The sequence below is a fragment of the Haliotis rubra genome, unplaced genomic scaffold (assembly GCF_003918875.1).
Source record: "Haliotis rubra isolate DU_JTF1 unplaced genomic scaffold, ASM391887v1 Scf1101, whole genome shotgun sequence".
Taxonomy (NCBI): Eukaryota; Metazoa; Mollusca; class Gastropoda; order Lepetellida; family Haliotidae; genus Haliotis; species Haliotis rubra.
The window spans coordinates 265,808-280,956 of record NW_025765006.1 but is presented as its reverse complement, the minus strand read 5'-3'; the positions used below and the strand labels follow the sequence as shown (position 1 = coordinate 280,956).

The 15,149-nt window shown below is 42.1% G+C and overlaps 1 protein-coding gene and 1 long non-coding RNA gene across 2 annotated transcripts; both read left to right on the top strand.

Moving 5' to 3' along the window:
• Positions 1-5,440: 5,440 nt before the first annotated feature.
• On the top strand, positions 5,441-7,918 carry LOC124286740 (sulfotransferase 1A3-like). Its single transcript, XM_046723167.1, has 2 exons — positions 5,441-5,679; positions 7,851-7,918. Exons 1-2 carry the CDS (start codon positions 5,447-5,449, stop codon positions 7,870-7,872), a joined length of 255 nt encoding a protein of 84 aa, XP_046579123.1. The 5' UTR covers positions 5,441-5,446; the 3' UTR covers positions 7,873-7,918.
• Positions 7,919-12,438: 4,520 nt separating this feature from the next.
• LOC124286764 lies at positions 12,439-13,906 on the top strand. The gene is made up of 3 exons (XR_006901111.1): positions 12,439-12,537; positions 13,355-13,483; positions 13,781-13,906. It is a non-coding gene; the product is annotated as an uncharacterized LOC124286764 (long non-coding RNA).
• Positions 13,907-15,149: the final 1,243 nt, after the last annotated feature.

Below are 15,149 nucleotides of genomic sequence, written 5' to 3'. Positions count from 1 at the left end.
TCGAATCCGGATCCTCGAACAACCGAACACTTTAACCACTAGGCTACCTGACCGCCCCTATTCTATCCTGAAACACCTGAGCCCAAAACGATGACACACTTACATGTTGCTGAGTGCGGCGTTAAACAATTAATAAACAAACAAGGTACATTTACATGTCGTAAGTCTAGACCTCGCAGAGCTGAAAGGGATCGTCATGGTGTCCCGATACCTCTCCAGACACACGTAGGAATCGTCCAGTGACGGCGTTGTCGCAGGGGATGGGGAGGGTTACTCCAGGAGTAGTGACGCTTCCTGGATAGTAATGGCACCTTTGGGAAAGTGCCGAGGGGTTTGTGGAGGGGTTCATCTCGTACACATTAACCGAGAAGTCGCGAAGTCTCCCAGCTGAAAGTATAGCAATTAATTTAATGTACATGTGGTTTTGTTTTGCTTGTATTTTATTTGTTGTATGACGGCTGTCTATAAATAATCAAGTGTGGACCAGACAAACCAGTGATCAACAGCATGACCATTGATCTAAAGAATAAGTGAGTATGGTTTTACGCCGCTCTTAGCAATATCACGACTGAGGACGCAAGAAATGGGTTTCACACATTGGGACCATGAAGGGAATCAAACCTGGGACGAGCAATTTTTCGGCAATATGGCGGCAGTCTGTAAATACTCTGGTCAGAACCAGACAATCCAATGATTAACATCATGAGCATTGATTTACGCAAATGGGATACGATGACATGTGTCAACCAAGTCAGTAGGGCTGGCTAAAATGATCGATAATTGGAAATATTGTAGGTAGGAAATATTATTAATGAATTAATCGATATGCAAACTGTCATCGAAAATATGATACATTAGGTTTTGTGACAGAATTTTTTTGTCTCCCAATATAAAGATTTTGGAGGTTATTCAAGGTCTGCTTCTGAAATTTGTTCAGGACGCTCTTTTCTCTAAGACATTTGGCGCATTTTTGATCAAAGTTACGTCTTCGACATTTAGTTAACGATCATCGATCGCTATGATCTATATCGATAGCTAGCCCAAGTAGTCAGCGAGCCTGACCACCCGATCCCTTTAATCGCCTCTTGAAAGTAAGTCAATGATGCTACCAGGCGTACGTAAATAATGACGTGAACGACATAGATATAATTTGACACGGAATCACCACATCTTAATTTTTATGCAGGATTATATCGTTACATCCTTCAGGGATCCTCTCCATAAAACATAAGTAGTATTACGCCATTCGTAAGCCCATGATAAAAAAGTATAGCCTTACGAATGTTCGTAACGTTACGAACGCTTTGTGGATCGGGACCCTGAGACTTAATTTTCTATCATACTCACGACAGCAGTCCCCTCTACTCGTGACCTTGACCTTCGTCACCATGACCATGCCTTGCAAATCGACTTGCCACCAGGGGTCTTTTTCATCAAGGGCAAGGCAACTTCCGCTGCTCCACGATGTCGAATCTGGACGTCCATCATTTACCAAACTACCTGCACTGGCTCCTCCACTCGAAGCGTTTGATGGCTTGTTTTCAGCTAAGTAAATCTCTGGGGAACAAACAAAATGGACAGGAAATTCCAAGAGATGCTATGTAGCTGAAATACATTTCACCATAGAAATACCCCTTATAAGGAGAGAGAGTTCCTGGAGATGACGTTTGGCTGACAGCCATGGAAGTTCTCTGACCATGAACATACTCCTTATAAGGAAGGGATATTCCTGGAGATGCTATTTGGCTGACAACCATGAAAGTTCTCGGACCATGAAAATACTCCTTATAAGGAGGGGATATTCCTGGAGATACTATTTTCCTGACAACATGAAAGTTCTCGGACAATGAAAATACCGCTCATAAGGAGAGGCTATTCCTGGAGATGATATTTCCCTGACAACCAGGAAGGTTCTCGGACCATACAGATTAGGGGTGAGTATCCAGCCCCTCCAACGGTAATGACATAAAACGTCAATGCCAGTGACGTCTTCTTTACCTACGAAATATTTTTCACCAGACGTCAAAGGCAAAATAGTGGCATTTATATGAATGGATCACTGAAATTCAGCAAAGACGTCATATGGCACTATAAGTCATGACTGCTTTGTGTTTGGCGTCAATACTTTAATGATAATTCGAACTAAAACGATCGTTGACAATACCATGTATTCGGACCACTTTCTATTGTTTGTTTGCTTGTTTGTGATTTAACGTTGCCTTCAGCAATATTAAAGCTATATGGCAGTGGTCTCTACATAATCAATCTGGACCAGACAATCCAGTTATCAACATCATGAGCATCGATCTACGCAACTGGGAGACGATGACGTTGACCATTTTCTAACCTTGCATTGGTTATTCGCTGCTCCTGCCAAAGGAGTCATGCTAATTTGCACTTTGAGGGAGTTTTGGAAACCGCGGTGGCAAAGTGGGTCTGATCGTGTTCTATACACAAAGAACTTAGTTAAGCACCCCCTGGCATATCTCACGATTGCATGAACCCTGATCGTCACCCTTTGGAGCATATCTGGGACAGGATTGGCCTGACAGGGGGTATGAGGAGGAGTGTGCTGGCTGTCATACAGTCACATGGAGGTTACACCCGGTATTGACCTTGAATGATGTAAGACACGCAAAATGACGTTTTGAATGTTCATATTCACCAATAAATTCAACATTAAACATTCCAGGTACTTACTTGTACAGACATGGTTTTGTATGAAAATAGATGTGTTTTTGTTTGTTTTTTAAATGAGCAATTATTATCATAAAATCAACATGGATTCCAATAATTTTGTCATTTTTATGCGTCAATGGATCATACGGGTTTAAAAACCACGAGAAGTTTTATGTACGTGTTGAAAACCTACCATTGCAAAAATACATGGGGCGCTTAATTAAGTTACAGCACGTAAGCGATTTCCAAGGATGTAGACGTACCTGCTTCAGCATTGTAAATATGGAACACAATCACACATTAACCCGTGAACACTCTGGATGCCATTTCACTCTGGGCTTCTTCTCTTGGTCAAGGAAAGTATTTGGCACAGCGAGCACCTGCTGTAACCTGGATGCGCCTTCTGAAACGCGTCATTCCTTTACTCCAGTTTACTAACCACCCACGTTCCACTATATCTATTTAATTTACACTTGCAATAAGACCCATTGGTCAATAATGCAATCTAACTATCGGCTTGCTATGTACAACTATCAACTATCGGGCTTGGCAACACACAATCATTTACTGTTTATATAAAAATTATGTAAAAAAAGGTGCTGCCAGTTTGGTAGAATATCCATCATATCGATGTCATTGTTGCTTCTGAATGATCTTTGTATATGATTTCACTCATGTTCTCTGTTTAAAGCAGATGATCGAACATGATGAATGGAAATAGAAAAGCACGTTAAAAATGCTGTTTGTAGTTACATGCACCTGTATGGCGCCGGACTTCAACCAGTCGACTAAAAACCATTAATCGAAACTTCAGGTTATTATTTACTTGTAGTCTTTCGAGATATTTGAAGTATATTTTCAAAAAGGGAGAAATTCCGATTTCTTTGCAGTTCTAAATACGTCACAGTCATTGAATAAGCTGTCTCTGATGTCTGGCGCAATTGATTCCATTGTACCAAACTGAACGAGAAACCGTTTTGGTGGATATTCAGGAATAAGATAACTTCTAAGGTTTTTGCGGTGAAGTGGTTGTAACGGTGAAGTGGTTGTATCCGGCTATCATCTTCGTACGATATGTAATTTCCAAACGCTTCAATAACCAGTCAACGATTTCCAAACCCACCTGATTTCAGCCTTGGAAACTATACAATATATATACTCATGCCAATAATGGTTGTCACCCCTTCAATTTTTTTTATTGGAGAGGGTGTGTGGGGTGGGTGTGTGTGTGGGGTTGGGGTGGGCATGGGGGTGACAACCATTATTAGCATGAGTATATATGAAAAACAATCATCACCAGTTTAGCATGGAAACACATTTTGATGCAGGAACCATTCCATAATCTTTCCACAGAGTCTTTGTTATGGAAAATAAACTGGTATCAAGGTATGTATTATTACTGACGGGGTGTTAACACTGTGTGAAATGAAGGGCGTTTTACGAGGTGACAACGCCAAGTTCGTTTCTGGACGAATTCAACAATACAATGCCCATTGTATATTATGTATCATGTACAGAATAAAAAAATGTAAAATGATCTTGAAAAATAATCAGTTTTGATACCTCTTGTCTTATATGCCTGTTTGTGATAATTTCATAACGCCTTAATCAATAATACAATTGTCAGCAAAAAGGTATATATTTTCACAAATCAATGATTTATTCATAGCCAATGGGGTCATGGGTCAAAAGTAGTTCGTATGCAAAATAGCCAAATCTTAATGAGGTCAGGTCTGCTGTCTTGTCCCTGGTTTTCATTGGCTGACAATGTGCGATATTTTGATTGAATGTTGATGCATAAGGAAAGGGTAACGTTTTGTTCACTTGCTGTTTTTCTCCCAACCTGGCAAGGTGGCTAAAAGGTCATGGCAGGAGGATTTTGAATTGGTGAAATACAGGTTAGATACACATATTGTTTTATTTGCACATTTGTTTCAAAGTATAGGTCACATGTCACATGTAATCAATAATTTAGATTAACAATTGCATGTTTATAACACCTCCAAGAGAATATATGTATGTAAAGATGATAAGATCAGTGTCTATTCTGCTATGAACATACATGTATATTGGTCTACAGTCTTTCCTTATGTTCAATGTTAAATTTGGACTTTATCCAAAGCAAGCAATGCACTACTAGGTTAGATATACTTGGTTTTACAAACACTCTTAAAAAATATTGGGGACCCTGAACTTTCAGTTTGGATAGGAAGTATAAGCGTTAACAAACCTTTCAAAGACTGACATCTTGTGAACCCACCACCATTTCTCTTTATCACCACCCCTAAACACAACGTACAGGATGCACGTGCACAACGCAGAAGCCCAATACACGTGCATGGGGTGTCATTCTTGATTTTGACGGTTTTCAAGAAGGTCGATAAATCACTGTAGACCATTGTTAACACATTTGTTAGTGTTTGTTTCTAGACTTACTTTTTGTTTGAATTTGCAATGCGGAGTCTGCAACGTGATGAACGTTTACGTGCAATTGGCATGTTGCATACAGGCACTACCCAACGTGAAGTGGCAAATACTTTCAATGTTTCGAAGTCAGTCATTAGCAAACTTTGGAACAGATATCAGCAAACCAAAAATGTTGACGATCGACCCCGTTCAGGCCATCCGAAAATGTTGACGATACCAATCCACATACACAACCTGTATATATTAGTAAAATGTTTCAGGAAGTCACTGGCTTTCCCAGGTCCTCTCTATGCTACGAAACAGGTCCATCCAGTATTCAGAACTGATCCTGGAGTCCAGAATGAATGACTTCGCCTGCAAGAAAGGACTGGAAGCACTGCCTCCACCACGGATCCTACACACACATCTTCCTCTGCGCATGCTCCCCAAACAGATCGTGGAAAAGAAAATCAAATGTGTCCAGATTCTGCGCAATCCGAAGGATGTCTGTGTGTCGTTCTTCAACCACGCAAAGAGGGTTGCACCTCCTGATACATACCAAGGGGACTTTCAAGAATTTCTTCACCGACCAAAGTTAGTGGATGATGGGTTTCAGCTCTATAAAATTGTTCCTGTATTTCATTTTTTTCTGCTGTTCTGTATCTAAACTAGTGTCCAAAAGAAACGATACCACATGTTTCAAAGATCACCAAATTAAAACAAAACAACATAGACATTTCAAATTGATATCTTTCATTAGATAAATGATTGTACGGCATGTGTACAAAAAGTCATGGCAATCAAAGATTTACAATCATTAACACAGGGCTTTAAACGAAGTGTGGTGCCCAAAATTGAAATTTCATTTTAGCACAGTGGAGGAGGCAAGTGAGGGTAGTCTCTGAAAACAGTCTTAACGCCACTTTAGTACCGGGTATGCCCACCAGCAGCTGCGATACATGCCATGACACGCCTCCGAGCTGATGACGTCAAACGTCGGATGACGTTAGGGGTGATTCGGTGCCACTCATCCTGGAGACAATGTTCCAATTGTTGGAGGTTGGCTGGGGGCGCAGGGCGTTTTCTGATTTTCCGATTGAGGTGATCCGACATGTGCTCAATGGGATTCAAATCCGGTGAACACGCTGGCCATGGCAAAACCTGTATGTTGGCGTTGGCAAGGAAGTTCTGGGTCAATCTTGCCGTATGAGGCCTAGCGTTATCGTGCTGGAACACGATTCCTCCTGGATGCTGTTGGGCGAATGGCTGCACGACTGGTCGTAAAACCTCATCCTGGTAACGCTGTGCATTCAGGTTCCCCCGAATAATGATGAGCCTCGTTTTCACATCACCGCAGATACCTCCCCACACCATTATATCCCCGCCTCCAAATGCATGGACTTGCTGGATGCAGTTCGGCGCCAAACGTTCACGAACTCTTCGGTATACTCGCTGCCGACCATCGTTCTTGTAAAGGCAAAACCGGCTTTCGTCCGAAAACAAGACACGTGCCCAGTTTCGACGTTGCCACCGCCGAACACGCCTGGTCCATATCAATCGGTTGACTCTGTTTTGACGTGTCAGGTAGACTCCGCGGTAGGGGCGATGTGCTAGGATACCATGTGCCTGCAGTCTCCTGTAGACGGTTTGTCGACTGATCCGGTGTCCCAGTCCCGTCGCCGCCGTTAACGTCGCAGGAACGAAGCGGTTACGTAGGTGAAGTAACCGGATGTGGTTGTCTTGAATAGGCGTGGTCACCCGGGGTCTCCCGCTTCTCGGCCTGTCTGTTGATCGGGCTGTTTGACGCAACCGTCGCATTAACCTGGTAACGGTTATGCGCGCGCATCCAAACGTTCTTGCTACAGCGGCGTGTGATGCTCCCTGTCGGACCATTCCAACGGCTCTTTCTCTCTCGATCGCTGTTAAACGTGCCATTTCTTTTGTGTGCTTTTTACTGCTGTGGGCACAACGTGTCGGACCAGCGGTTTTATACAATTCATCTGCACGTGCATTTCGTGCTACACAACTTAACGTCATTTTGATTATTCGTGCTATTGCTTCTTAAGTGAATAAATGTTACCGGTTTTTTCGATCGAATACATTTGGTTAGGAACGTGGGATACACAGAAATATGTTTTTTCTCCAAAAAGTATCATTAATTTAAAAATATTGAAACAAATATTTGGTATCGTTTCTTTTGGACATGAGTTTAGTTGTATGTTTTAAGGCTACAGACATGCCAAATGCTCGCTAAACAAATATCTTAGGTGAAGGAATTTTCATCATACAGTGGTTATCCGCGAAGATTCGATATGAGTGAGTGAGTATGGTTTTACTCCGGTTTTAGCAATAATCCAGTAATCTCACGGTGGTGGACACCAGAAATGGGCTTCACACATTGTACCCATGTGGGGAATTGAACCCGGGTCTTCAACGTGACGAGCGAACGCCCTAACCACGAGGCTATCCCACTGCCCCAGATTCGATATGTCGTCAGTAACCTTCTCTTGACGACAGAGGCGACAAACGAGATCCGTCGGTGACGCTCGCGAACGGTGACTTGGTTGATCCAGGTTATCCCAGGTACACTGATGATGTGATGTCAGTCACTTGATAGTCGGGTCCAGACTTAATAATTTACACACAGCTGTCATAGCTATAATATTGTTGTGTTCCAGAACTAACAAAAGAGTGTCCTTCCTACAGCTTGTTACCATGGGGAATACTGATGAACAGCGCTATTGTTCTATTGTAAATGTTTCCAGTGCCATATGGGAGGTACGATGACTATTTGTTAAGCTGGAAGGCTGACGTGTCCAGGTTCCCAGACCTCCCACTTCTTTGTTTATTCTATGAGGACATGACAGTGGTTAGTATCTGTAGTAAATAAATTATTTCCACATAAATCGGTCGATTTCTCTACTTGACAGAATATATCGTTCATCGTTTCAAGACCCGTGAAGATCCGGGTTAGAATTGGTCTTCAGCAACCCTTGCTTGTTGTAAAAGGCGACTAACGGGATCGGGTGGTCAGGCTCACTGACTTGGTTGACACATATCATGTCAACCCAAATGTATAAATCGGTGCTCATGGTGTTGATCACTGGATTGTCTGGTCCAGACTCGATTATTTACAGACCACCGTCATATAGTTGGAATATTGCTGAGTGCAGTGTTTAACACCAAACCAACCAACCAAATCATCGCTTCCAGATAATACATCCCTGTTTTGTGTGAAAACAGCTTAAAAGAATGTGCAGAAGCAGACAACACATTTGAGGACATGTCATGTGTTAGCCCTTCAGTGTATAATCTAGACAAAGAGTTTTGTTCCCAAAGGATTAATGTTATTTATAAAGGCAGAACGAATGTTTACTGTACCGCATCTAGAAGTTTCGCCAAACACCAAATACACTGACGTACAAAAGAAAGTACACACCTGGTGTTTTTGGATTATTTGAAAAGTGTTGTGAATTTGACTGGCAACTTCGCTATTGGGCACGATATCTGTGGTGTTTTGGCAACATATTAGGAAAGTCTGTGACATATATCACTGTAAAAACACTTTTCAAAACTTTTACGTAGCTTTTATGAAAGTAATCCAAAAGCACCGAATGTGTCCTTTCTTTTGTACGTCAGATTAGTAATATTTCAGATAAATCTCGCTTAATTTAAAATAAGTAGTTCTGATGATGCATTTTAAAAACATTATTGTCGGCTCCCTTTTAAAAGGTATGACCGGAACAATGAAGACATCGTAAATGTTTATATTCGTCTGTTTTATTCCCAGCATCCCTTAAAGTGCGTGAAGGAACTTCGTTCGTTTCTGGGGCTTAACATCACAGACGCATTCTGCGAGGCTGTGGTCGAGGCCTGTTCTTTTGATAAGTTGAGGATGAAAGAAAGAACGGGCATGAAAGATGGTGCTGTCGTGAACATCTGGAAGGAAGGTTCTGGAGGGACATTCTATAGAAAAGGTATGAATGACGTGAACATATTGTCCTATTTTGAAGCCAGTAAGGCGCCAAGGGCAGCGAAATATGAACACAGAAGCTTAGGCTCCTCCTTAGATGTAGTAAAGTGTGGGAAGGGCCACACACCACTAAACATTCTATTGATTAGCAAGAGCTATGTACAAACTGCCTGGCACACGAAGGGATGTGCTTGAACACAGGCTTTGCATTCAAACGCGAACGTTATCAAACCTCACTAAAGATGAAACTTGAGTGATCGTTGACACACTTCAAACGTATATTCTCGTTGTGGACACTCGTCATATATTTACGTGTACAAAATGTCTTGATGTTTATGGAAAGTTACCAAATGGTAAAAACAGAGCAAAAGTGTAAATCAATATTCACTAATTCCTCTTTCCAGTGGAGCCCTTATATTATGCAATGTTTGGAGGCCCTCACTATGATTTAGTTTTGATCTCTTGTGTGTCCTTACCATGTGTCTTGTCGTCAACTGGCAAAAACAACCTTCATTGAATATGATATTTTTCTGCTAACGAAAAAGGATTTCATTGTATGGTTCCTACTGAACAATAGCAGTTGTTTACTAATCACTTTCAAATAATGCTGATATCAGTGTATCCCGTCACAAAATGGGACCATGCTTCACGTCACCAACACTCTGAACTAGAGACACCAAGGACAGTAGATGGTAAGGTATTGCTCGACACAATGTGGTAGCTGAATACATAACATCAGTGCCAAAGAATACAACAGTTTTGATTACATTTGATGTAAAGGGAAAAGAGCTGTGAAATCATATGAATGGACCGTTGAAAATCCGTGATTGTGTTCACCCAAAACTATCCCTCTTGTCATATATTCTTATGTAACGGTTCAATGGGGGTAAAACGAGAAAAATATATTTTATTTCAGTAGCATGTCTGTTCTTTGGACCACTCTCACTTTTACCCTGTTAATTACAGTTTTTACCAATAAAAAGAAATTACTTGACAACATGAAGTTGAAACAATGAACAAGGATTTATTACACATAAATTTATCACAGTCAATAATGTCAAATATTATTTAAATCAGAACAAACTTCTGATTAAGTAAGTACTGTCTCAGGCAAAGCTTGGATATATTATACTTACATAATATTGTGGTGTTCTCGGTAGATACCGGTGAAAATATATATGGAAAATCTGCGACTCGCATCCACCACAATCAGTCTAGAACTGTCAACTGTCAACTGACAACTGACCAGAACTACGTCACAATCCTCATGACGTAATTTGTTTACAATCAACAAGCAAAACATATTAATATATTATTGGTGCAGAATAATAAATGTAGAGCGTCACAGGACTCATTATAATTGTGGAAATGTCTTTTGATGCTTAAAATACAGAATTTGCAAAAGAAATTTTGTCAACGAACTGTGTACACATAAACTCATGACGTCATCATCAAATATGGCCGCCTCCATGGATAACATTGCCGAAGCAATAGCTCTGACGAAACGACAGTTAAATATAAGTTCTATCAGGTAAAAAGGATATGGATTACAATGTACACAACATCGAGTAGTTTTTTAATGTTATTCAAACGGTATTACGTCTCACAATCCAAAGACTGAGGATAAATGCAATGAAACTCACTGCCTATATACCGACGGGGAAAACTCGTCGAATGGAAACACACCGGAATTAACCCGAGGCCAAATGCGAGAAAAGATAATTAGGGCTGTATATTACAATATCCCCCCTTTTACAATTAAATCGTCCCCGATTTAACACATTACTTTGTAAACCTTATTGCATGTCGAAACTTACATATATACATGTTAAGATAACCATTTTTATCTTATAGAATGATACAGTTCTTTTTATTAAGGACAATCATAATATACTTACATAGTAAGTGTTACAAGAACAATCCATAGAGAATCACACACAATATATACACAATTTCATGATAATTACATACTTACGACACATCCAAGAAAGAGTCCAAGACCAATTCAAAGAATTACAATGCATATATAGTAGTGTTCAATGTCACATCTCAGAGTTCTTTGCTTGGGCTTGCAGAGAATTAATGTACGCATCTGCCTGTCTCCTTAATGTGAGCTGCTCCATAAACCTCCTATCTTCCATAAGATGAAGAACTGACATGGCTTCCCTGCCAGCCCGGATAAACTCGTCGAGAGCTGGCCTGGATAATGGTATTTCCGACATCGTCGGCCAAGCTGGAGTTGCTTTGTGGAGGCGCCGGGTCAACTGCTCCACTTCCATCCTGAGGGGCCTGTACCTCCAGGGCCTGACGGTCATAAGCGAGCTCCCAAGATGACTCCGCTGGCATCTTCATCTCAGGCTGGGCCTGGCTGGCAACAAGTGATTGCTTTATCTCAGGCTGGGCCTGGCTGGCAACAAGTGATTGATTCATCTCAGGCTCTGCCTGGTGGTTACTCTCTGCTAGGGCAAGACGAGTGTTCCGGGACCGCTGCCGCTCCTTCTTTGGCTTGAACACCAGGTTTCCAGGGTCGATAAAGAGACCGGTTCTCGGCCACCTTGATCCTCGCCCTTCGGCAGATGACCATTGGGTTGCTGGGATTCCCCTTTCTTCCAGCGTGGGTAGCCGTGTAGTGCCTGGTGAGATCTCCAAATCTGTTATAGATCGCTTGGCACCGATCAACAGGACAAAATAATGTCGTCAGCTTCTTCAGGTGACGCATGGTCCAATGCCGATCAAATGCATGCAGGTTGGTGAACATTTGCTTGTCCGGACATGCTGGACACTCCATCCCCGGCACGAACGTCACGACCTTGATGGATGGGCTAGCTGACACTTCTGGTTGTGGATTCTCCTCCTCTCCGAGGGACATGTTCTCATCAAACAACTCCAGGACAGATGGGGAAGACCTTATAATAAGAGTAACAATTATAATTAGCAAATTGTCAACCAGAGTGAAGAAATGTATTTCTGATGTGCAAAGAATTTACAATTATTTTATTTTATTTTATTATTTTTAAATTTTTGTAGTGCAGGTACAAGAGAGTTCAATTTCAATGTTATTCCCACAATAACATATCCTACTAATCCTACTGGTAATTAAGTTGATCCGACATCTACTCTCAGTAGGATTTATAACTCAGTCATTCTAAATGTTTAGGCCCTTAGAAATACTGATGGAAAGCGTCCAACACGCCTAAATTTTAAATCCGTACAGATTGGTAAGTCCTAATGCTCTAGACTTTAGTCTACTTCATCAGTCCGTTCTCTGCATCCCTAAGTACCTATACTGATAATTTTGATATTTTTGTTTTAGTGAGATGATTTTAACTCTCATCTCTGATTGTTTCAGGAATACATGGATGATGTCTCAAAGCCTATTGCTTGGAAGTCCACCATTTAGGTGGATCACTCCCCAAATATGGTAACAACCGGTCAATATGCACAACCTTTGGTGTTTTATTAGGTCCATTCTGGATACGGTAGGTTATGTCATCAATTTGTTTGGTGACAACCCAACCCTTTGACCATTTGGGGATAAGTTTGTAACTGAGGTTAGTGGCTCTGTGGGGGTTAAACAACCACACTGGTTGCCCTACTTTGAGTCTGGACTCTTTGCTCCCCAAGTCGTAACGTCTTTTCCGCACTTCCGAAGAACGTTTGAGACTTCTTCTGGCAGTCTCAAAAAAGCTTTTGTGAACTGTTGTTTGATCTCGTCCATATATTCTTCTCTAGTAATGGGATTCTCGTTAGGATCACCAGTTACTAGGTGAAATGGCATTCGCACCTCTGAACCAAATACTAATTTATTTGGCGTGCAGCCCGTTGATTCATGCTTGGAACTTCTATAAGCTGCCATCACAAAGGGGAGATGTGTGTCCCAAGACCTTGGTCTCCCTTCTGTATATATATACTTAGCATTGCTGCTAGCGTGTGCGGTTAAAACGCTCGACCTGACCGTTAGCCTGAGGTCGGAGAGAGGTTGTTCTGGTTTTACCACACCCAGCAATTTACATAGCTCTTGGAAAAGTGTAGCTTCATATTGTCTACCCTGATCACTATGTAACATTTTGGGGTACCAAAACGGCATATCCACTCTTCCACCACTTTCTTAGCCACTGTTTTAGCCTCGATATTTGGTATTGCATAGGCCTCTGTCCATTTAGTGAAAGAATCTGTGACCACCAGAACATATTTATTTCCAGCAGTGGTTCTTTCAGGGGACCCATGATATCCGTTGTCAATCTCTCATGGGTGAGCCTGTTATATACTCCTTCATGGGTGCTTTCTGCTTTTTAGGTGTTTTCCTGGCTACACATTTGTCACAGTGTAGACAGTGGTCTCTGACATCTGCCTTCATTCCAACCCAGTAGAATGACTGTTCGAGCTTTATGAATGTCTTGGAAACACCAAGGTGACCTCCCAAAGGTGAATCATGACAGCCTTCGAGGATGAATCTTCTCTTAACAGCTGGTACAACAATCTGCCAGCGCCATTCCTTGCCATCATTACTTTCCCATCTACGATGAAGAATTCCTTGTCGCATAGACAAGCGATCAAACTGACCCCATAATGCCTTGCAAGCATTAGAGTATCCTGAAACCGTTTCCCATTTCGGACGTTTATTCTGCTCTCTAGCCTTAAACATAAGACTGATATTGGGATCTTGCATTTGCATGTCTTTTAACTCTTCCTTTCTGAAGGTTATATCATTTTGTTTTGCAGATTGGGATCTGGTGATGGCAGAACAAACAGCACTTGTCTCAGCAACACTGCATGGTCCTTCCTCTCTATGACACTGCGGACAAGGGGTACAAGGTCGACGACTTAGAGCGTCAGCATTCCAGTGAACTCGGGCCGGGTCTATGAACTTCTGTCAAGTCATAGTTACCTAACTCCTGCAACCATCGAGCCATTTGATTGACTGGCCTCTTGATGCGCTTAGCCCAAGCGACTGCAGAATTGTCAGTTCTGATGGTGACAGGCCTACCAAAGACATATGGATGCCAATGACGACAAGCTGCAACTACTGCCAACAGCTCACGGCGAGTGACACAGTAATTCTTTTCAGCTGGAGTGAAACATTTACTGTAGTAACCCAGTACCACCTCTCTCTGCCATTTTGATTCTGTGACAGGACAGCTCCAAGACCATCACCAGATGCATCACTGTCGATGGTGATTTCACCCTCTCGTGTGGGAAAACCAAGGACAGGGGCTGAGGTGAGAGCGTCTTTCAACTGTATGAAAGCTCTGTCAGTTTCCTCAGTCCATTGGAACTCAACCGACGGACTGGAAAGTTTTGTCAGTGGTCTCGCGGTTTTCGAAAAATCTTTGATGAATTTTCTATAATAGTTGGCTAGTCCCAGAAGTTGTTGGATCTGTTTTCTAGATTTGGGAGTTGGCCAGGATCTGACGGTTTCAATTTTCTCTGGCTGGGTGTGTACACCGTCAGCCGAAATGACATGACCCAGAAAGTCCACTCTCTCCTTGAAGAGATGGCACTTCTTCGGCTTTAATTTAAGGCCTGCTAAAGATAGGCGATCCAAGACTGTTTTCAGGCGGATCATTACTTGATCAAAATCACGCCCAAACACTATTATGTCATCCAGGAAACAGAGACATTCGTTCCACTGGAGACCTCTGAGAATCATCTCCATGAGCCTTTCGAACGTGGAAGGAGCGTTGCAGAGACCAAATGGCATAACATTCCATTCGAACAAGCCGAAACGTGTTGTAAAAGCTGTTTTCTCACGATCACGTGGATCCATCTCGACTTGCCAGTAGCCGGCTTGTAAATCCATGGTACTGTACATCCTTGCACCCCCCTAGGCTATCGATACAGTCATCGATACGAGGCAAAGGATATGAGTCCTTTCTAGTGCACTCGTTTAAAACACGAAAATCGCAACAGTATCTCCAACGACCATCCTTGCGCTGAACAAGAACTGTTGGGGAAGCCCAGGGACTACTGGATGGTTGTATGACACCTTGCTCCAACATTCGATTGACTTCTTTCTCCTCCGCCTCTTGCTTTAGCAAGGGTCTGACAACGAGGGGGCTTGCTTGACTGGTCTCGCATCACCCGTGTCAAT

Coding starts and splice junctions, on each gene's coding strand:
- LOC124286740 (XM_046723167.1), top strand. CDS start 5,447: ATGAATGACTTCGCCTGCAAGAAAGGACTGGAAGCACTGCCTCCACCA. Junction 5,680..7,850: donor GAATTTCTTCACCGACCAAA/GTTAGTGGATGA, acceptor AAATGTTTCCAG/TGCCATATGGGAGGTACGAT.